The sequence below is a fragment of the Vanessa atalanta genome, chromosome 1 (assembly GCF_905147765.1).
Source record: "Vanessa atalanta chromosome 1, ilVanAtal1.2, whole genome shotgun sequence".
In the NCBI taxonomy this organism is placed as follows: Eukaryota; Metazoa; Arthropoda; class Insecta; order Lepidoptera; family Nymphalidae; genus Vanessa; species Vanessa atalanta.
The window spans coordinates 6,015,463-6,040,930 of record NC_061871.1 but is presented as its reverse complement, the minus strand read 5'-3'; the positions used below and the strand labels follow the sequence as shown (position 1 = coordinate 6,040,930).

General features: G+C 31.2%; 1 protein-coding gene across 2 annotated transcripts in view; it reads left to right on the top strand.

Annotated features, from left to right (window-relative positions):
• Window positions 1-14,758, top strand: part of LOC125065068 — a 38,899-nt gene extending 24,141 nt beyond the window's left edge. The window contains exons 2-6 of one of the 2 annotated variants that reach the window (XM_047672486.1): window positions 10,468-10,591; window positions 10,698-12,309; window positions 12,449-13,218; window positions 13,882-14,008; window positions 14,381-14,758. In XM_047672486.1, the coding sequence (XP_047528442.1) occupies window positions 10,504-10,591; window positions 10,698-12,309; window positions 12,449-13,218; window positions 13,882-14,008; window positions 14,381-14,429 (2,646 nt within the window). In that variant the 5' untranslated portion in view covers window positions 10,468-10,503 and the 3' untranslated portion in view covers window positions 14,430-14,758. The remainder of the gene's footprint in view (window positions 1-10,467; window positions 10,592-10,697; window positions 12,310-12,448; window positions 13,219-13,881; window positions 14,009-14,380) is intronic. The other variant, XM_047672478.1, reaches the window with a different exon arrangement.
• The last annotated feature ends 10,710 nt before the right edge of the window (window positions 14,759-25,468 follow it).

Below are 25,468 nucleotides of genomic sequence, written 5' to 3'. Positions count from 1 at the left end.
CAATATGAGAGATAGTAAATATTTCTATTACCAGTAGTGACCGTTGACCATCAGATATTATGCCATTATACCTAATTAAAAAATTAATTATTATTTAATAGAAGTCTGATGTAAAATAAAACATATAACCAAAGAATCAGTTCTTATTTATACTAAAAGATAAATGATACCGGACATTGGTTAGTAATGCTGCGGTTGATCACCGCACTATAGATCTTAGGAATTCAACCCACGTTGATCGTACAGTGTTGCCATACAACTCAATAGCTTTAAGGCTAAAAGACTGTAACGGATTAACCGACCTAAATACATGTCTTGAACTATTCAGAATTTACATAAAAATGTTTATGTGAAAGTGTGAATTATTCTTATTTAATAGATAACAATCAAAACTAAAACATTAAAAACATAAGTTATTTGTAAGAACTTAATAATGATTATCTCAACTCTCAGATAACACGAACCCATTTAAATAACATGAATTCTAAGAAATTGTTTGTGAATTACCCGATTTAAAAAGTTTAGTATTGCAAATGGTATTACAACAGTCTTATCACAAGAAGCAAATAAAATAGTGACCGCAATAGCTTTATTTGCATTATAGAATTTAGTTATTGAATTATTAATAATAGATATCGAAAACGATAGTGGTCGATAATTTTTATCGAGTAATTTAATAGCTCTATTATTAATTCGTTCACCTTTCATAGACACAGTCTCAATTTTATTTAACTTTGAACTTTGATATGACATACCTCCTATTATATTTAGACGTGACGTGATTTGACTCCGGTCACCGCCGAAGGCCTATTTTTACAACATTATATAATAAATTGGCTTCCCTTGTTTAAGGGGAAGCCAACACACTGTTTTGTCTAGGAATGACTTAATTTTTAACGTATTACGTAACCTAAATCTTATAGTATTTTATAATATTGTATAATTTAAGCCCACCTTTTTTTTCTGATGTATTTTTTATACGTTGTATTTTCATTAGTAACAGCAGAGCCGTATTTAGAGGAGACACCCGGGGCTTTGGGGCCTATACATGAGAAGGGCCTGGAGTTAACAAATGTCTGCATATAGTCAAATTATAACACTAATTATTATTTTAAAAGTTAACGACACAAAAATCATAGCTTACTGATTAAAATTAAAATATTCAAATTAATTCATAATATAATTACTAGGGTATTCACGTTTCTGTTGATCTTTAAATTAGATCATCCATCATGCTTATTATAGTTTTATAAAATAAAATCTACGATCGTCCGTCCTCGAAAAATCGAATAAGGCACTTTTTTGATTTGTCAAATAGCTACAAACAAGTTATATCATAAATATATTTCCTAGCTTGCTGTAACGTTAACAAATACCGCGGATAAAGCTATATACGGTTATGCGTCTCTGTTCAAACATCCGTATTTTTTACACGTTTGTATTCGAAATCGTACCTCATCGCGACGTAAATACTGATCACGTGCATACGTGATCTATACCGTACAAGGCAGTTTCTCTTCCCTTTCTTGTTAAGAATGAAAATAAATAATATATTAATATTCCGAAGAAACATGAACTGTGTTTAAATCAATGTGTGAACTTTTTCTTTAATGAGAAAGTGATAGCTATATTATAGGTGTATACATAATATTCAAAATTTTACACAATTTTTTTTTTTATTAAGTTTCGACTTAGCATGTGATTTATATGATAGATGTTATTTTAATTAAAGTATTACCTTTTTATAATCGTTAATTAGTTTGTCTTAAGGAAGAATAATAGTAAAAAACCGTGTAAAAACGCAATTAGCCTAAACCCGAAAATAAACCATATAATAAAAACCTACAAGTAACGTCAACTTAATGATTTTAATGAATCATATAATTGGAAAAAAGAGTCTACTCGTTTTTTCTCATTGACAACTAAAGTAACTAAAAAACCAAAAGTACTTATTCCAAACTAAATAATACTTTCAGCTCTGCCTTTTTAAATCCGTCGTTTGGACGAAAGAAACAAAACGACACATACATACAAAGGTCAAACGTATAAATTTTTACCGTCCTCAGGGATATCCTTTATTTTCCGAGTAAAACGGAACCTTACATAATCAAGGAAAATCTACAGCTAACATTAAAACTCAGACATATAAAACTTGCACTGACCAAAATATATTTAAATATGAGCGTCATTTCACTGATCCCTTATAAACATATTATCATTATTCTAATTTATATACTATCTACATATATATAATGGTTCTTTTTGTTTGTCAATCAAACGAACACGTTCGTACATCTTTATTAATTATGTTAATCTTTTCATATTATATTTTCAATGCACAGCGAACCGGGCGGTAACAGCTAGTATATTTATATGAGGAAAATTAAGTCCTTATTGCACACAAGGTAAAACCATAAGTGTCTTATTGCTTTACGAAAACTCGTTGTAAAATACACGATATTTTTTATCACATGAATAAATCATTTTACTTAAAATTATCAAACTCAATTTACCATACATTTTTAATTAATGATTTCGAAATAACAAGTGCTTTGCCAATTAATAATTTCGCATACAAATTAACTATGGATGATAAAATACGGAGTGTTCCTTAGTAAATATACACAGGACATAAACTCGCGAACACAGCCATTAAAGTTTCCATGAGGGAGAAAAGTTAATCACGATTTATGATTGAAATATATCATCTCGTTGTATGCTAATAAATTCGCAATAAATATGAGAACATAACTTGTGTTAAACACAGACAATTGGCTTGTGAAAGTAACAAACATTTACTCATATTAAGCTCGATATACATTTTGAGCCGCGATAGCACAGTTGTTAGAATACGTAGATCTTAAGTTCTTATACAGAAATCGCGGGTTCAAATTCGAGCTTTTCAATTCTTGATGGTATAGAATTCTTGAGAAAACCTGCAAGTGCTGGATGAACATGTTTGAAACGTGTACTTCTACCAAACGGCGGTTACTTACCTTCCTTCTTTATGAAGACGAAACGACATCAAAACGGCCATTTCTCACCATTCGTACTTTCTTTTTACTTTGTACACTAAAAGTTTTATTTATTGCTACAATTACCGTTGTTAATAGTTCCTTTTACTTAACGGATGTTTATTTGCTTCTTTAACGTCACTTAAACTCAGCTTACGAGCTGACAAGTGATTAAACTTCAACATAGCGTTTATTTTTGTCGTATTACTATGTGATAAATATCGTTCTGATTAATGCAGACATACTCTTTGTATAACACACACATACACATGGATAGTACACGAATATAAAAATACGTAGGATATAAGATACTACATCTATAAATTTATGTTAAGGAAAAGCTAAACAAAATTTCCATATTCAGTGTCCGTATTGCTCAGCGTTTTTGAAATAGCAAACTGTATGTGGACTCAGCCTTATGTCCTGGAATAAAGCCAAACGAAGGATACAAATGCAAATACTATCCGCTTCGAGCAAAAATTAAGCGATGATTAATGACATACGATAGGAGCTGTATTCTTGTGAATTACCATTTTATTTACAACCAAAGTACCCTTAGTTCGTTGAAGCATATATGTTGATTCTATATTATATTTAACTTTACAATAAAGAGCTGAGATATACATATATTGTATTTGGGTAACAGGGGATCGGGGTATTTCCAAATCGTTAAATCTATTTTAGATCATTAAAACAGTCTCCGACGCCATCTTGGTATCGCATTACTCGATAACAGAAACTGATATAGAGTTGAAATAATCACGTTGGTACTTTAAATATGACTTTTGTTACTTAATTTATAAAACAATAATTTATAGCCCATCTTAAATCGAATTATCTTCTTATTTCAAAAATCCTTGATAGGTTTACTTGGTGGTAGGGCTTTGTGCAACCTCGTTTGGTTAGATACCAAATATTCCATCGCCAAACAACAATGATTAGTGTAACCGTTGGTGACCACTCTCAATCAAGGTAATCTAGATTATAAATCTAAAGTCTAAATGTATTCTAACCTTTTTTTTATAAATAAACATTGGACAACATCACATACATTACTCTGATCCCAATGTAAGTAGCTAAAGCACTTGTGTTATGGAAAATCAGAAGTAACGACGGTACCACAAACACCGAGACCCAAGACAACATAGAAAACTAATAATCTTCCCGGGAATCGAACCCGGGACCTCGGTGTGGCGTACCCCTGAAAACCGGTGTACACACTACTCGACTAAGGAGGTGGTCAAACTATATACTCGGCTGTCTATCATTTTATCACTTTTTTTTAGTATTTATTGCAAAAGGAGAGAAATTGAACTAACTTCATTCGAAAGTGACAAATAAGCGTCTTAAAAAGTATATACGATACTTAAGCTAATACTATTATCGTTGAACGTGCGCGAAATTAAATCGGTTTTAAATTACGTTCATAATAATTGTATATATACTACTTACGCTTACATTTTACTTTTCCGTCAAATCCAAATTTAAAGTACAAGAGGAAAAATAATAAATCATTTTAGACGTCTATAGTCAATTCATTCATCTAATGAGCTGAATTGAATGACGATATATTTTAAAGCAAATACGTGCAGTTCGTGTAATGCGTTAACCGTTAAGATGTAATTCGAAAAATAGTTCACGTTGACAGCTTTTCAAATTAACCCGTCATAGAAACTGTTCTACCAATTTAACGGAAATCCATTAAATTGAATCATATATTACACAAATTCTAATTTATATTATAATAACCCAGCGTGGTGGAATATGCTCCAAACCTTCTCCTCAAAGTGAGAGGAGGTCTTTAGCCCAGCAGTGGGAAATTTACAGGCTGTTAATGTAATGTAATGTTAAATAATCTCCCCCTAACAGCATTTATAAGCACACTCGCTATCGTATAGAGCATTTCGATCGATTTGATTTCGATTTGTGATTAGTCATTTAAAAGATCAACCGTGAGTAATGAATGTGTCATATACGATAGTATTTCGTAACTCCATTACAGTTACTCCAGTTCGTAGTACAGATGTTTATAAATTATTTTGTTGATATACGAATCATAATTAATCCATTTACGACCGCCAACGTAGATGTTGCCCACTCGTTTTTATTGTGACAGTCATTACTTCGTAAATTTTATGAAATAACAAGAAAATTAAATATGCCTTCAAACATTAAACGGTTAATGACCGCTGTGTATGTATAATTAGTATTTATTTTTTAATTTTTCGCATAATTATCGTCTTTATGACTCACACTTAGGTAAAAAATTAAACTTACATATATTTAATAAGAAACACTCTCTGATATAAATCAATATAAATTTATATTATAGCTATATCCGATACGTATTGTGCTAATATATTTTCCGTGCTCAAATGCCATAGCGATCAATTGAACGGTATATTTTATTCTAATTGATAGTAAATGGTAACCATTACACATAGACATTGGGTCTGTAAGAAATATTTACCGGGAAATAAGATGATATATCTGTTGCGCTTGTAATAACACTGGCTCACTCACCTTCCAAGCCGTGACACAACCACACTAAATATTGCTCGGAAGCGGTAGAATATGTGTTGAGTGGCTAGTAAGTCCTTCTACCTAAGTCATTTCACAAAGTAAAGTAGTTATTTATTTAATTTACGAGTCTCCAACAAAAGATACACACTAAATACATATTCTTAAAATTAAACAATATAAGGGTTACAAGTTGTGTGCTCCTTCAATTATAGGAGACCACAACATGCAGTAAAACAACAACAACAATTAAAATAAAAAGTGAAAAAATTATACATAGTAGCAAAAATCAGATACAAATTAGTAACTGCAAATTAAGAATAATCTTATTAATTAAACATTTTTTGTTTTAGGTTAAGTACTTACAAAAATGTATATGATAAAATATTCTAGTTCTTGATAATATAAAAAAAAACACATACATATTTCCAAGATGTGACGTCAGACAGTGTCAAAATCTATTAATTTAAATTATACAAAGATCAATTTTATATAACGATTTATCTCAATATACATATTATATACATGAATATTATATAACGATTATTTATGATTACCTAACGATAATATTATAACTTGTACGCGACGTGATTATTAGATTAATTCAGATGATTTAAACATAATTATGTACATTAAATTATACGCTAAAATATGCAAATGACAAAATCATGTTATAGGTATATAATGTTTGCGAATGAGAACCACGATTTCCGCATCAAAGAATGTTGGTTAAACGCCAATTTTTTTAGATATACGGTGATCGTATAACTATTTTCAATGCCGAAATTATTATTATATTTAACACACTCGCTTATATTTATCTTTAGAAATGAATATTAATACACGATACATATCTTAATCAATGGTGTCGCAAGTATCAATACTGTATTATCTCGTGTGTAAAATATTTGCCCACGCACTATCTTGTATAGCTAAGCTCACTCAAAGGTTCTTATCATCTCCGGTTGCAGTTGATAATGGCTTTTGTGATGCGAGCATTGTGTGTTAGTATTACTTGTGGTGCTTTAACGATTATACAAAATGCTTATACAATCTATAGACCATATCTTTGTTTGTTGGTGTTGGCTATGATTATGAATCGTATTAGAGCTTGATTTTTTCGAAAAATTAATGTTCACTGCTAAATAAGTTTGAGGAAGTTAAGCTGAAATGTCAAAATGGATGCTCACGTGACAATCTCCAAAACATACAGTTCTCACAATGTTAATTACAAACAAACTCAATGGTACTTGCCTGCGTTCGAACCCGCAATTTCCAATTCAGATTCATGTATTCTGACCACTGAACCGTCCCACGGTTCAGTGGTCGGAATACGCTCACTCCAAATGCTTAATTATATTAAAATCTAAATAACCTAGTTAAAGTACTTTTTTTTTAAATATCGATTGTCTAATTCGTTTTTTTCCTAATGTCATTTCGCTAATCACAAAAAAAATTGAATTATACAAGGACATATAATGCTATTTTAATACAGACAACTAGTACTAATTTTATTGTTAGTAGAGATTACGCCACCTGTCACAAAGACGTAGTACTATGAGCGATGATTCATAATGCACTAACAGACACGGAAGCGAACTTCTTCCGCGGTCCTTAATGTCCGTCCATGAGTTGAAAGTCACTATGAGTATTCAACATGAATTCCCTTCTAGACATTTCGTTACATAAAACGCGTAATTAAAATACTAAATACTTATTTCCTTGTCTCTTAAAGGCAATGAGATAAATTCTCTGTTCGATCATAAATGAAGACTGATGCTCTATACGTCACATTATGTATTGATAAATAAAAATATCAATAGCATCGTTGGCGATAAAATTCTTTATATTATGGAATGCACATTATTTATATACGTATCGTATGTATTATATTAGTTACGTGTAAAGTCTTCGCACGGCTAAAACTAAGTTTTTTAGACAAAGTAATATTGTAAATTTTTTTGTCAAACTGTGAGTGCCGTTTGTATTAAAATGATTGAGATATTTAATTTAATAACGATTTAAATGCAGATTTTTGAGTATCACGATAGAACAAATATTTACCTACCTCTTATTTCAGTATAATTTTGCAAATCAACCTTCAGCCTGAGATATTCAAAATGACGTTAAATAAATGAACAACAATTAAAAAATAATTCAACCATTCATAAAATGTATTAATAGTTTTATTCTGGCATTTTATTGTATGCGAATAGTTTTATTTCTATCGATTCAACGCCATCTAGTGATAAGTTCTGACAACACGATTATAAAATGTTTTCCAAAAAATATATATATTAGTTTCAATCATCAAAGTATCAAATAAATATACTAACATATATTACTATACATTACATACACACACTTTTAATACAACTAAAAATAAGCAACCGAATGTATTTTTGTTGCGCAAATGAATTGGAAGTATTCACGTGATTTATTTCTTTTGCTTCCTAACTCGTATGGCCGGAATTTACACGGAAAATACGCAAGGACATCATTACCTGCATACTGAATGTCATTAATGAGAGTGTTTACGCTGTACTGGGTGTCCCTTAGCTTGTCTCTTCAAACGTACTCGCCTTTCAAGTTTCTTTGAAATAAAACGGATGTGGTAATATGTGCTAGTTCTTGACTCGCGCTATTTGAAACTTAGGTATTACATTTATTCAATTTTGAAGCTTAATACTCTTGTCTGACTTACGCGTGTTTTAATATTTACTTCCGTATTGTACATCTAAACATAAGCTATAGGATATCTTGCTTTATATTTCCTAGTTTAAAGAAAAGTAATTCTGTAATAATATTTGGAAGGTACTGTGAATAAAGGGCAAAGATACATTATTTGAGCATAAAAAGATATAAAAGTATCAAATGAACGTAGAAAATATTTTCGTATATCATATTATTGTTTATTAGGAAATCTAAAAGCTACAATTGCACGGCTGTCGATACACATGACATTCGATAACCCGGTCTCGATCCTAACGATGTGGTTGCATATACGTTTGTGCAAGATGCATAAATTATCACATATGATGCTGAGGAGCGACTCATTTCATGGGATCAAAGGTCGACGAACTCTTGGCGCCAATTTGATTTACTCTGTTTTATGTAATCGATTATTATCATTGACTGCATAGTTTTCTTAATTTAATTATATTATTATTTTCGATATCTACTATACGTGTGTGAGTACAATATAAGTAAAAATCAATAATTTATTAATTATTGATAAATTGATTGATTAAAGTATGTGCAATGTAAAAAAACTAAATTAAATTATATTATAAAGACATGATATAAAAATTATAATATAAACGCGACGTTCAAAAGATTGTCCTTGTAGGCTCGTACCAGGACGCTGGCAGTATTATCTCTCTGAATCCCAAGACTTAAAACAATTCGAATTATATTTATTAACAATTCTCGTATATATTTAATAATTTACTAGTAGACTCGACCACGTGGCTGCGGCTACATTATACGTTGAATTATAATATACGATACTGTATAGTTGTATAGCCAAAAACCTCTGAAACATGTAGGTTAAAATACTCAGCGGTATTTGCGTGATGCATGTCGAAAAACAACAATCTTTTAATACATATCGATATGGATATCAATGCAGACATTGTGGCATTCCATTTATGTGCAAAAAAAAAGAAATTGTCCATTACCTTCCAAATAAACGAAACCGTCTCATTAAAATATCCGTTAGAACGTTTTTATGATTATTTTTAAATATTACAACACTCGCCTTTGCAGTAGGAATTCCACTTGTATACGATTGGTTTATTTAGATGTTCTCTTTATATATGATAAGAAATATCGTTATCGAAATATCGATTGCTTTGCATATTTGTCACGAGCAAGGCTAAGAATCGTTACGTGATTGAGTGTACAATACTTACGACAATGGAAAGTTGTCTCGTATCTTAATTAATTACGATGATGATCAGAATTTAAAATTATTTATAAATAAACTTGTATTCGATCGATTGTATCGACCTATTTTACGATACAGTTTTTTTTTAAATTACAATTTGGCAATGCCCTAAACTGTATTAAGCCGATATTAACGAGGATATGTGTTAAAAAGTTTTTATTATTATTAAATAATATACAGTTTTTTTTTTTATAATTTAATAATACAGTCAAAGTTTTTTTCTTAATCTTATTATATAGTATAGATTTCGGTTTTGCTTACTTGGTAAAATTTCGGAAGTTCAAATACGAAAAAATAAATCTAAACGCTCATCCATAATAATAAGCATATTATTAAATATTAATTTATTAAAAATGTTAGGTAATAACATCAGTCAGCTATGTTTTAGATATGCAAAAATCATACACCTAAAATATTTCCGTTTCATACTTCTCCGTACAGAAAAAAAATCGAATACATAATAACTCATTAATATACAATATTATTCACTAATAACTTGTTATGTAACAAAAAATATCCAGGATAATAGAACGAATATATATTTAATTTAATTTTAATACAACGATCAACACAAGATCGCATTAACGTCTTACGACACTATGTCTCTAATTGCAACTAGATAAACTGGTTGTAAGATTTCTTAATTTTTTCCACATAGACCGACTCTATAAGACTACAGGTGACTCTGGCGCTCAAGTTATATTTCTAGTAATTACATCGCTCAGTACCTCGTTAAAGGAGACGAACGACATTTCATTACTCTTGTTGATAGTTAACGAACTTACTGAGACTGCGAAGTGTCACTGAAGTGTCAACATCATATTAATTAAATATGCTGTTTGTCGCCTACATAGCTATAATCAATGACAAGCTTAGTTTCATTTATTATATGCTCGAAAACTTTTTGTATTTGACGTTATTGATCGTCAATTGCGGTTTTGTGTAATGGATTTTATAAAAATTATGTGTATTATTTTGTTTCAGTGACAACATGTCGAAGATGGTTTAAGTCGATTAGAGATGCGGTGGTTCAGGAAAGGTGAGCCGCCGCGGCTGCTTGCTGTCTCGCCGGAGGCTGAATCTAGATCTACGCGAAGATCGAGAATAGGTAAACGTCATAATAGTCATTATCAATCAAACATAAATAATGTCTCTACTGAATAATTTTCAATAATTTACATGATTACTCAATAAAAACATTAATTTTATTTCAGATATGTCTCCAGTGCGTTATCCCAATAGAAAAAGTAGCAGTAGTTCCGTGGAAACAAACTTCTACAATTTAAGTGACCAAATAATAATCGTTGAAAAATCTCCCCATCCATGTCATCGAAGTTGTGAAACGCCGGTAACTCGTAGAATATCATTGCAAAATGGACCCACTTCACCGCAAGAAAGTTGCAATACTAGTCGCAAAAACCGCGGGGGCTCTTTAGAGAAAGAGTACGTGGTGTATAGAGAAAAACGAAATCCGTTACTCGATAAAGTTAAAAATACAAAACTATCGTGCTTCAAGTCTAACGCCCCGATGCGACACGGAGACGACGCTGCTTCGACGTCAGGAAGTGATTGCAGTGGATTTGGACACGTTGAAGAAATAACAAATTGCCGTTACGCAGAAAATTACCCCGAACACACAGAATTTGAAAATCATAATCCGTGGGTCAAAATGCCGAATTATGATGACGATGTTTTCTTCGCGAAAAGCCCAGTAGAATGTAGTTGGCGAGAAGGCAAATCATTTACGAACAGAGGTGCTAGGTGTTACAGTTCAGGATCAGAATGTGATAGATATCACGTCATACCAAAAGCAGGTACAAAATTATCAAAATCGAGCGATCAAATATTTAACGACGACTATGAAGAATACAATAAACCAATTACCTTAAGTTCCCACAATAAGACTGATAAACTTCAACATAAGGACGAGAAAGATACAATTGGGCCTAGTTCTTGTCTTTCAGCTAAACTACGTGCTATGTCGGATAGATATCTGAAATCTTCAACAAATAAATTTTTTTCGAAGTTATATAAACAAGCCGGCGATGACGATCATACTACACATGGTGAAAATGATACTGTAGTTAAGTCAACGAGTGCAATAAGTAAAAGTAGAAAGAAAAGGGGTGGCGTACGCGCAAAACTGCGCAGTTTCTCTTATGGAGCCTTGCCTGGACTTGATGAATTCCAAAAGGGACAAAACTCTGTATTTCATGACGATGTTTATCAGGTTTCCTGTGATGATGAAAACGTTTTAATACAAGACTGTGAAGACGCAGATTCGGGTATTCTAGTCAATGAATCAGCAGCATCATCAATATTTGATAGTGACAGAATATCTTCTCGCTGTGACAGTTCTGCGTCCCATTCAGTACCACAAGCATCTTGTCACAACAGAAGTGTTTCTGGGGATCAAACTTATACAAAGGCACGTGTTTCTAGCAGAAGAAGTAGAGAAAAAGAGAACCCTAAGCCTAGGTTACGTCAAAATCAAAGAGCTCTGTCCTTAGATCGAAAGGAAATACTTCGTCGAATGCCTAAAAATCCCGATCATGCCGAACCCCAATTTTTACAGTTAACTGAAAAACAGAAGATGCGACAAAGAGATGCTAGTCATGGAGACTGTGGGATACCTCCTATACCTCCGTGTCGCAAACCTGCTAAAAATAGTTCTAATAAAGTACAATCAGAATTTAAAGTTGTCAGAATTATGAGAAAAAATCCTTGTGACGAGCTAGGTATATTTATCGCTAAAACAAAGCTTGTAGATGAAGGCCATGTTGGATATTTAGTTGCACACGTGGTACCTGGTGGATTAGCTGATAGGTAAGTAAAATGTGTTACTCGATCGTTTGATCGTTTTTAATCCGTCTACAAAATATAATTTGATTGAATAATTTTGACTATTTGATATTACAAAAAATCACTCGCTTTCAATCGTAATAAATGTTTTTAATTGTTGCAGGGAAGGAACATTACGTATCGGAGATGAACTTCTTAACGTAAACGGTCGAAGACTTCGTGATCTGACGATGTCTGAAGCTAAGGAAGCATTACGATCTGGATCTGCCGAAATCGACATTGTAATTTGTAGGCAACGTGAAAAAATTACACTTGAAACAAGACAAAGAGAACACTCGCAGAAGAACGTCGTGTTAATGCGAGAAAGTTCCGTAGATTATGAAAATGCAATAATATTAGGTAAAGAGAAACGTAACGATAAGTATGACATCAGGATAGACCCACGTCACACCCAGGACGAATCCTCGTGTAATCGCGCATCGTTATCAGCGACGGACGAAGCGGATGGTCCTGCGGATACGCATTCTCGCTTCCTGAAAGGTCAGAACGCGAGCTATAGCAGTATGAACAACAAGTTATTGCGTCGGCAGGTCGTGAGTTACGGTGGTGCAAATAAAGACGGACTAACGCTCAGTTGTACAGGCGATATTGTTGACGTTGATGTACCGGACGGTGTTGAACGGACTACGGAAAAAAATGATGGTGAAAGTGATATTCAGACTCAAAATACCAATAATTTTTGCACACTTCCCCGAAGGCCGCGTGCACCAACACATACGTATCACACCATTACTTTTGAAAAAGGACATGGTAAGAAACCACTCGGTTTCACAATAGTAGGAGGAAGTGACTCCCCTCGAGGCCCCTTGGGAATCTTCATAAAAAGCATCCTTCCCCAAGGTCAAGCGATCGACGATGGCAGACTCAAAGCGGGTAAGTTGCAAAACATTTATTTATTGAGTACATTTAAATATGATGTTTGCTTAACACTCCTAAGAGCATGTAATTTATTATATAAATAAATTATTTTGACTGAACAAAGTATGTTATAATGTCAAACTGAGGTGCATAGGTACCTACTTTTGAATCGCACTTTGTTATCAAAATCGTTATACACTGTTACAATAGACTATGTGTTCTATTTTGATTACGATTCACATTAGTGATAAAAACGTACTTTGTAACGAATTTTAGTATTTGATATTTTTTATAGAACAAAAATGAAATAAATGAATTTACTCAACGCAACTTGATGCTTACCATCTGATTACACTGATTGGTTGGTTGTATGACTTTGCGCAACCGCATTTGTGTATCAAACAACAACAATGTTATGTTCCTGTGTAAGAGAGTGAATGAGCCAATGTGCCACTACGCACAAGAGGCATAACACCTTAACTTCCAAGGTTGGTTGCATATCGGTGATATAGGGAATATTTTATAAGTGAATATTGCTTACAACGCCTATGGGTGCAGGTGACCACTTACCATAACAGTAGTGATATATAAAATAGATTAATTACATTTACTTGAGTAAATATATTTTGCAAAAGTGTTAACTTCGCACTGACCCTTTGAAATTATTTTCATTTTCAGGTGATGAGGTCTTAGCAGTCAACGGACAAGCATGTCATGAGTTAGCTCACGTGGAAGCACTTGCTCTATTCAAAGCTGTGCGAACAGGATCCATAGAGCTGAGAGTATGTCGCAGAGTAAAGAGCCAGTACGTACTTAAATTGTTTAAAGATATATATGTATGGAAGAAATACCTAAGTAAAAGAAAGGCAATCATTTCGATATTTAAAAACTTTTTAAAAATATAAAAAGAATATTTGTGTTTGTTTTTTTGTTTACGTATAATTATACACTGTATCTGAACGTTTAACGTCATTCTATAATCATATGTCATGACACCATTTTACAATTATTGATATAAATTATACAGCCGATAATGTCAAAACAAAAGAAAATAATTGGAGTAAATAAGACAATTGTTTTGCTTTAACGATATAAAATATACTCAAAGCAATTAAGTTGAACAATTAATGATTATTATAATTATGTTTTAAATAAATTCTTCTGTTTGTGTTTTCAGGTCTACCAAAGCAAAATCCTGCACAGATCTGCTCAATGACGACGATTGAAGCTAATTTCAAAAACAGTTAATGGTAACGCGAATAAGCCTGTTATATGTATTTGATTAATACTTACATAGCAAATAGTATTCTAAATTAAATTTTTGACATACATTTTTGACAAGCATTATTTGAACCACCATTTTGAAAGAATTATAAATCTATTATGCTTATTAGGATAAGTAGATTGTATTTTCACCAGTATCAAAATGAGTGTGTAAAATTTCAATTTAATCTGTTCGGTGTAAATGATTTAAAATTTAGTCAAAAGATTTGACTCTCGTTTAAAAATATCAAGTCGAATAAAGGCTTTTAAAAAAATATTTATGTTTTGAAATTAAATCAAATGTTGCAAAATTATTATGTAGTTACATGCAAATTATATATAGCTATTATGTAAACATTTGATAAATAGATTTAGAAAAAATGTATCAATTGTGCCATTTATAATATTATAAAGCACACTCTCAACAAACAATTATTTATATTTTAATATCCTATATTATCAAAATTGTACGTCATTGTCTGTACCTGATTTTTTTTTTAATAAAGCAGCTCAATCATCGTGCACATTGTAATTAAAGTTAATCCCAAAGATAAACTTAGGTAACTATCGTTTAACCTTTTATATTTAAAGAAAATATCGATGTGTAAAACTCGATATTTTCTCTAAATAATAATATATTTAAATGCACTTAGTTACTCATAATTTTAGGGCTTCTTAAGACTGTGCTGTTTAATTATTTACAATGCAAATTGTATATTTAATAATAATGTTATACTTACCAATATTAAGATGAAGTAGCAACAACATTTAACATTGATTATAAAGATTAAAAAAAAAATTGTAAACAACTTTTTGTTGCTGAAGAGTTGTTTAAATCATTTTTGTTAAACTTCATAAAGATTATATAGAAGTTAAAATTTAAAAAAAAAATGTAGAAGGTAGACGGTGTCCATTAGAATATATTGTTAATGTTTTGTAATTAGATTACAATATAGTGAAAAAAAAATGCAATAAGATATTTAACACTTTATTAGAACAAATAATTACATGTAATGAAATGTGTGTAGTGTCATTATGATCTGACTACCTACTGTGATAGTTTGTGTCGGTTTGAATACAATATAATAAAGAGTACTGCGTTATGTCAACCAAATATGTACTTACAGAGCAAAAATGGCGAATGTCTGAAAGAGAACAAAATTAAAAGTTTATATAGGATTATGAATTCTTAATTTGATAAAATTCATTATAAATTTGTACAAATTTAATTTAAATAAACATAATTTTATATTTATTAAAGTAATTCGGAATATGGTTTCTAATATGAAATTAAATACATAATAACTTTTATGCCTATTTATGATTATTTAAAACAAAAAAATAACTTCATACGATTCTGTAATTGTCTCATTTTTTTCTGTATTTGAAATGTATGCTCATTTATTTTAAAATACCATATTTAAAATCTGATTCAAAATGACTATCTGCATGATAATATCCAATATTATTTAATAGAGATTCGATAATGAATATGCTTAAGCTTATTAGAAACTGTTATAAGTAGAATAAAATTCTTGGAAGCTTATTTTATTGTACATATCATTTATTTTACTGTAATTATGAAAATAAAATTGTTTAAAAATGTCCTTGAAATAACGTGTTGTTTTTATTTAGTAATTTGTTATAATATTACAACAACAATTTAATAACAAATAATAGTCTTTCTATAACTTTTCTTCTAAAAAAAATCCCCTTATTTTTTTTATATGAAATATTGTGTACTAGCTTATCCTTGCAGTTTTACCCGCACGAAAGTTATAAAACTTCACCCATACTACCAACCATCACCCCCGTGTTCCGCGTCGATGGCCTAGAGGGGTGAATAAACGATTTTATTTTTCCCTTATTTTATTTGTATAAAATATTGTGTATTACACATAAAAGGCATTTAAAAAGCGTGAGCTACATATACGCATCATAATCTGCAATTCCATCTATGTTGTCGACGTTTTGCAACCCACAAAAGAGGGATATTTAAGGCATATTCCTTTTAATGTAACCACTCTCTTGAACCAGATATTACCGGCGGTTTTCCCAAATCGATATGACTAGGGTAACTTAAAGAACAAAGATTTTTCATTCTTATAAGGACGGAAAAGAACCAAGCTCTTTCTATCAGATGAGTTTTTTGCCATTTGTATACAAATTAAAGCATCATTCTTATAATATTTTAAAACAAATTAAAAAAAAAATGTGTCTGATATATGTATACCTGCGATCTATATTGATATTCAATGACCTGCCTGTCATTTTCCGATGAAAGCAGTTCATTGTACAAGAATACAAATTACAGAAGAACGCCGATTATTCGAATTAATGGGACCGGTGTCAATTCGGATAGTCGGACATGGATATAAAGAAAAACGAACGAAAACTCTAATACATAGAATAAACTTTATTAAGTTTAACAAAACAGCTCCACAATAACCCTTACTGGAACATTTTGATAGGAGTAAATTGCAACCCCATCAGGCCTTAACAAAAATACAAAGTATAAAATTAACAAAAATTACTTGGTTTTAATTTTTCATATTACGCTTGGGACCAATTCGGATTGTGTTCCATTGCATTATTTATTTCTAAAAACTATCTATTATTTTTTATGTTGAGCAGAGACATCAAGTTTTGCCGAGCTGTACTGAAAGATGTCGTACAAATTGAACTAGTAAGACAAATGCTTAATAGATGGCGTTAACACAACGGAATTATGACTTAATGTATTATATGACGTTATCAATAGATAGCAGCACTGATTTAAAAAAATGTCGCAATAACAATTTAATATCCTCTTTCTAAAAAAATAGTGTTTTTATAAATTATACCGAATACATTTCCAGGATTTAATTAATTATTAATCAAAACTACCGAAAGTAATTAATTTAATTAAGTTTCTAAACAGTTATATAAAAATAGGAAGCAACCTATTAATAAGTGGTTCAATGTAATATACATAACAACATATTATAAGCTATGTTTTATTGTAATTATCTAAAAACAAACATAAAAAATCTTTATGTAACAGAAATGTAATAGTTTAAAAACAATCACGCGATATTCCCAACACTAGGACAGTAGGTACGTAGAACATATAGGCAATCTGCAATTCCAACCCGGTTTTATTGTTATCTAGGTGATCCTTTTTTTAATCGTTGGTAAAACGCGTTACGCGTTTCCCCCGCTTGAAGTGGCTGGCCATGTGGTACTCTCCAGTGCCTGGGAAGTACCAGTACCCTCGTTAAAACCAGTGTACCCTCCACCCCTTCGGCGGGCGTCATGTGATCACTTTCGCAAGCTAACATGACTCTTCTCTAGGTGATCCTGATCAGCATATTAATTTTTTTTTAAATATTATTTTGACTACGGCTAATAATACGTGTCCAATTTGCAAGTTTATCAGACGTCTTGAAGGTGGTAAAAAATCACGTTAAAAGATTCCGTTATAGATAGTCCACTCCAGCCACAAGATTACAAATATCAAATAAACATTTGACACCAAATTAACGTGATATTGGTAGGAGCTTAAATTAAATCTATGACATTCATTATGGATGTAATTGCTGATGTCGACAATGCTATTATCGGAACTTTGAATGTAAAATCTAAAGTGGATTAGTAGTTAAGAGGAAAAATGTTGTATTATATACAAATATATTAATCAAGATTTATTTATAGTGGACAATGTAGCTGAGCTCTTTAATCTAAGATATGTTTATCTTTATTCCTTTTTGGATTGGAATTGATTCTATAACCAAAAAAAAGTATCTATATACATTTATTTTAATGTAATAGGTAGGCGGTCGGGCAAATGGGCCATCATGGATGGTAACCACCACCAATAATCCTTACATCACACCAATGCGCCACCAACCTTGAGAGCTGAGATGTTATATCCCTTGTGCCTATAATTACACTGGCCTACTCACCCTTCAAACCGGAACACAACAATACTAAGTAACGCTGTTTAGCGGTAGAATATCTGATAAATGGTTGGTACCTACACAGATCAATACCATCAAGTAAATACATACACGTCAAGTTAAAAAAAGTTTGTTAAAAATAACTTTTTGAATCATTAGTTATCATTACAAGAAGTAATAAAAAAATGGATGGGCAGGCGAATATAGCGGCTACATGATGCTTACGTTAGTAATCTGTGTCAATAGAAAATTAAGACCATTCCTTACAAAGCTGCCAACTACGGTATCCAAGTTTTTATATTCCTTGGAAGTCAGTACTCTTCAATTTTTTCCTAAATTAGAATGCATTGCTGTTTGTCGGTATACCATACGTATACAGTATAAGCCATGTTTAAATTGATCTTTGAAATGAGTAATCGCTTTAATTTAAGTCCCCTGTTTGCTAGTCAATAAAATAGTCCTATTATTATAAGTAGTGTTATGAATTTTGAATAAATAATTCGCAGTGTATAACTTCCTTTTTTATTATCTTAATTATAGTAACAAGTTCAATTATTGAGAATCTAAACATTGTGTCGTACCTACTTCACTTTCGTGTTTAGTTACAAGATATATTATATATATTTGTCTAAGAATAAAAATATTACTTAAGTCTTAATTATTTTAATCGGACACTGAAGGACACAAAACACTTGCTTTTTTTTTAAATACATACAGCAGTACAGTTATACTGTTTTGGATCGAGAACGCTATTCCAATTTATGTGCTCAAGTTTTATCTGTATTCAAAATCAAAGTCATGGTCAAAAATCTTTTTTCAGTATAGAAGTGATTACACTTGCTTATTGATAGTCAAAAATCTACCACCGGTTCGGAAATTAACACCTCGGACCTGAGAAGAAACGGCGAAAGAAACTCAGCGTATATATATATATTTTTTAATTTAATTTTCACAAATATGGTAATATAGTACTTGAACTATATTTATATATTTTCACAAATATATAAATATAGTTCAAGTACAATTTTGTATCAATATCCAGGGCTGTCAGAAGAGCCAACTAATTTTATACCGCTGGCATACTGAAATTATACAGAATCAAATTTTATTATACTAACTAACAAAACAAATCCGCAGCCATTAATTTATCGATGATCATTGTTTTTTAGTTTTCCACTGTGGTCTAGGAACTTAAGTAAATATTGTTATTGTTATAATTCTCTTAAAGTTTTTATTTGAGTATATTTTTGTGTCTTATTATCCAATAATTGATGCAAACTGAATACATAAGATGACTAAATTATGTATTTATTGTATCCAGTCATACGAGCTCGCAGCCCTGTTCATATCGCTAATCTTTGGTTTATCTTGATCGCGTCATAGTTGAATAAGATTCTTTTCGATTCTATCTACGGTGTGAAACTTTCACTGTTATCTAAAATAAATACTTCTAGGAAAAACTAGTATCACGCGATATAGATGACGCAGGGGATAATTATTATCATACATTTTTAAAACAATGACGATTTAAAAAAATTTAATTAAAAATATTTCTAAAAAATGATTGTTTTATTTTAAATATCTGCTATGGTAAATATAAAATATGAATTCGAGTAATGTAAATGAAAATAGAAATGCATTCTCATCTTATATTCAACTTCGTTGACATCAATAGCGTTTTATGAATTTTAACGCTATAATTTCAACATAACACTGATGTTTAATTATCACAAATATTAAAATATTCAGCCTAAAAATACGACGATTTAAAAAAGGTAAATTGGCATCTGCCCAACAGATGTGAATCATGGAAATTAAAGTTTAAATTGAAATAAATATAATTATGTTACTAATATTACATATGTATATAGAGACGCTGTAGACAGTATACTTGTCATGTCTGAGACGGCATATGAAACCGTCATGCCTTTTACGATCACGCCAAACAAGACGCGAGTCGGTTTTATCCCTAAATCGCTCCAATAGATGCTTCACATCAAAATCCAAATCCATAAATCCTTTTCCCGAGACTTTTCATAAACTCTTACTCAAACTTGAGATTGTATTATCAACGTGATTACTGATAACAAGTGTTGCAACACAATTTTTAAGTCGTGTGTAAACATTTTTTAACTTGCACTGCTTTTACAGCATCACTGTCAGAAAAGTTATCTCTTATTACTAACAATCTCTCGAGTCGCAACGTTCTCTTATCAATGACATAATAAGACCGGGAGGCAGCTTTGGAAAATATAAAATCATTTGATGTCGCTTTATTATTATTTAAAATAATTCCTCTTGTATAATAAATCGATGATATTTAAAATCAACAAATTGATCACATTCAGTCTTAGTATGAATAAGATATTATGAATTATGAATTAACGAAAGGCTTGAATTCATTCATTCATTAGTTTTCGGCGCTTGGATATAATGTGTACTTTCGACGTCGATCAGAAACTTTACTATAATATAAATCTAAAGCGAAACTAATGCTTCGTTAAAATATCGGATATATTAATCAACAATAAAAATTTAATGCTTTAAATTCACCGATAATCACCTTTACCTCCTGGACTACATATAAAGCTGTTTACACTTTTTGTTTACCTGATAGTTTCGTGAGTGTCATTGACTATCACGCTTGTACTTTTTTGACTACGTACATGACGGAGCATTATCGTGTATTTTATAGCATCCATCGTTCTCATCATGCTCTATGAATGCTTATATATTCGCTAGGTATTACGTGCAATATCTTTTCGTACTTCTCGAACGAAAAAGAAATTGCGTGTAATCGTAGTTCTTAATGAGGTCTACCTAGACATGTCTTAAAAATGATTGAATGAACATTAAAACGTATCTTATTACGTATTCCTTCATTAAATTATTTTTTTTTTATGGACGCAATTATATTGGTCAATTTTATTGATTGTTATGAATTTTAAATTTGTTTTTTTTTTTATCATTGTCTTGAAACAATTGATTAATGGCTATCTAATGAAAATGTGTATAAATAAAAAAATAAAAGAATTTCTAACTTATATATATTTATTCGTCTTTTTGTTTTAATCATCACATTTTCCAAAGTATTATCTACACTGTTTCAGGATAATAAGATTTTAGCGTAACCCTTTCATAACGTTATTACATAATAACAAGGAAATGCTTTTACAGGGCTCTAAGATAGGCTGGTCCCTAGAATGTATTGTCGTCTAGAGGATTGTAATATCCGAAGGATATTTAATATTTACCCCTCTCTAAAGGAAGTCGGGTCTTTATTAAGGAGACAGTATGTTCAATTATTGCTTTCATTTATATTCATCGATATTGTTTTACTAAAGTAAATGAATTAAAACGAATATATTTTAACGTTATTTTGGAAGTTCGACTAACGACAGTTAACCAAACACAGTTTGTATCGTTGCGATTAAGAGTGTAGTGTGATTACAGGTACGCTGATTCCTTCCTTCCTGGTCTTCCTGTGGTTGGTCTATGTGTGGTGATGACCATTTATCCTCATGTGGTCGTTTGCATAAGGGCCTAACTATATAATCGGCAATCGGAATACATTTTCCGATATTTAGACAATTAAAAAAAACCATTAACAATTTTACGTTAGTATTCTATGCGTTCAGTTCACGCATCGTTCATCCGATTCATTTGAAACTTTGAACAGTTGTTTTTGGCGTTGCGTGACGATTTCTGTCATAATATCGTCCGTACAATACGTGGCACGCGAGCCGTATTGAACATTTATTTACAAAAAAAATAAAGCACCGACGCAACACATGCGAGACATTAGCCAGTGTAATATAATATTTCAGTAGTCAACGTTAAGAAAGATTCCATCTTTACAAGCAATATCCTATGGTCATTTCTGACTTTCATCCGCCAATGAGTTTTATGTTTCCTTTCATTAACTTCCTTTATTATTATACTCATAGTTTATGCGAGGCATACAATTTACTAAAACAATAAAATGCAAGCTATATATATAAATTAATTTAAATTTCTTAGTCATTGCAATAATACGTAAAAATAAAGAAAGTCTTTTAGTAAATGGAATTATAAATTTACTTCTTACTTTATTAAATATACTTTATTCAATAATGCGATTAATTAAATACGTTTTACATGAAAACAAACATGTTTTTAAAAATCACAAAACTAACCTAACCTTCTGATGTTATAAATGTGAAAATTTTATCCAGTTATAGAACAATAAAGATTAAAAAAAGTCAATAGTATTAATTTCGAAAAAAAAAACACCAGTAGAAATATTGCTGTAGAGTTAGATTACACTCAATTTGAAATATGACAATTACATACATTTATCTAGATCTAGATATATTACGACACGATATAAACGTAGCATAAAAAAAAACAATCTTAAATTTGGCGAATGTATTTGGTTGTAAGACATTTTAAGATAAGAATTTAATAAAGATTTATATTTTGAAGACGCACTTAATTCGGATGTGATCGATTTACTAATTTCGCCAATGCTACATCTAAATTTTGTCGTATTATAAGTAATTCTAAAATTGAGATTCAATGTAAATAAAAGAGGCAGATATTACAGCAAAAACACAAATCAATACAAAATAAAACTTCAAAGGCAACGACACCACAATCTTCGAACCTGTGAAAATCGTCACGATTTGAGAAAAAACAAAAAAAAAAACAAATTAATAGTGTTAAATTTTCAATACATTTTAGAATGTGATTAAATGCGAATAAATATTTTATACAATTACTTAGTTCTAAAACATGGTTATAAATGGTATCGAGCTAATAGCAAATGACGCGTAACAAAACAATAATGGCGATTCCTGCGTGCCTTCAGGATATCAATCAAGGGACGCCTTCCACTTTGAATATTCACACGTAATCGATGCTATTATTAGAGCGTTAAACATTATTCCTTATTTATGTATAATCTTTTTATTTTTATACAGATTTATGACTTGCACATCTTACATTCAGCCAATGTAACGTTAAATTATAAACATAATGTTATGTAAATAACGTTATCAAATAATAGGTTGTTCGGGAAGTAATTTTCCAACTTTTACACTTGAGTCGGATAATCATTTAATATTTTAATAGTTGACATAGCAAAGGGCCGAGATGACCCAGTGGTAAGAACGCGTGCATCTTAACCGATGATTACGGTTTCAAACCCAGGCAAGGCACCACTGAATTTGCATGTGCTTATTTTGTGTTTATAATTCATCTCGTGCTCGGCGGTGAAGGAAAACATCGTGAGGAAATCAGCATGTGTCTAATTTTAATGAAAATCTACCACATGTGTATCCACCAAACCGCATTGGAGCAGCGTAGTGGAATATGCTCTAAACTTTCTCCTCAAAGGGAGAGGAGGCCTTAGCCCACCAGTGGGATATGAAAGGCTGTTATTGTGATATGTTGTATAGCAAGGGTAACTGGTGGAAATGTTGATTGATTCAATGCAATAAGTTTTGGATGCTACCCTTATAAGTAACTATTTTAAAGATAAATAATAATTTCAAGCTAGAAAAAGGAACTGATGTGTAAGGAGAAAATGTATTGAAAGAATGTCAGATTGGTATGCAAGATTTTTGCATTGCCATTTAATTGTTGAAGACGCACCATGTTCTGAAAAACCGTTTAAAACTGACAAAGACACAATAAGGTGATTAATTACTAAGGCAAATAACAAGTCGTGATATAGCTGAGATATTAAAATTAACGAATTCGATCTTAAAAGAATAAAAATCATAAGAACCAGCAGTTTGAAATAAACAGCAAGAAGAAGGATGATTCCAACATGGTCACTGCCTCAAATATGGCAAAAAGTGTTGAATCAGAAAGGACAACATAAAATTCAATCTCTCAGACTCTCGCAACATATACCCAATAACCAAACGGAATAAAAAAATATATATAATTTAATTACAATCACTTTTGAATCCCCTATAATAGCCTCCCGGCCGCCGTTTCAAGGAGGCGCCAAATTCATATATTTGAAGAAAAAAATGTAAAGTCACAACCGGTTCGTAGATTCTACACAGTATAGATTTGTAGAGCGGAGATTAGATAGTAAATAATAAATTCTATAGAATCGAATTCCTTGTTCCAAGAAGGATTTATTAACTTTGTATTTATTATAACTGAATTAAATTAGTAATGATTTTATGAACCGTTACGTTGTAAATACCATAGACAATGGTAAATTTCATAGATGATCGATATACTTACCTAATCCCGGTTGAACATAATTACATTTTAAATTTTTTAGTTATTTCAATGATGTAATATGAACGACTCTGAAAATATTGTCAACACAAAATTATATTCTTAAAGGAAGTACTCTTCCGCAACACAAATTGGTTTCAAACAATAGGCGCTTATGGGAACCTATTCTCAAAACCATTTTCAATTGACGCACACAATGTGTACGTATAAAATAAAAAACAATTTTATGGTGATGTTGTGATAATCACGACATTCGTGATGTCGCAATTAAAATGAACTCGACGGTTAAGTTAGAATCCTATTAAAATAATGATGTTTTACAACAGTCGAACAGTTTGTCATCGATATAACGTAGTGAAATTATCCAGCCCCCGATTGAGGTGACATACCGGTGTATAGCCCCCCGGCCGCCGTTTCAATAGGCGCCAAATTCATATATTTGAAGAAAAAAATTAATTTACAAAGCGCCACGTTTTTATACTGATAATTCGTTTTGATTTGAAACGCACCCCAATTGTCATCAGATCAAGTCCGGGTCTGAAATTAACACGTGTTATATTTAACATAAATTAAATATTTACAAGGTATACATATTTCAACTATTTATTTTATACATTAACATTCATAAAAAATATACAAAATAAATACATATAACATTAAGTCAGTCATATATCTATATTAATAATATCGTGCAGGTCTACGATAGACTCGAAACCTATCCACAATTATAAATCGTTAAATAATAATGATGTTTTAGTTGCTAACACATGTCCCCAAAATTGGTGCACACTAGATATTTCGATATTAAATCCAAGAAATTCAAT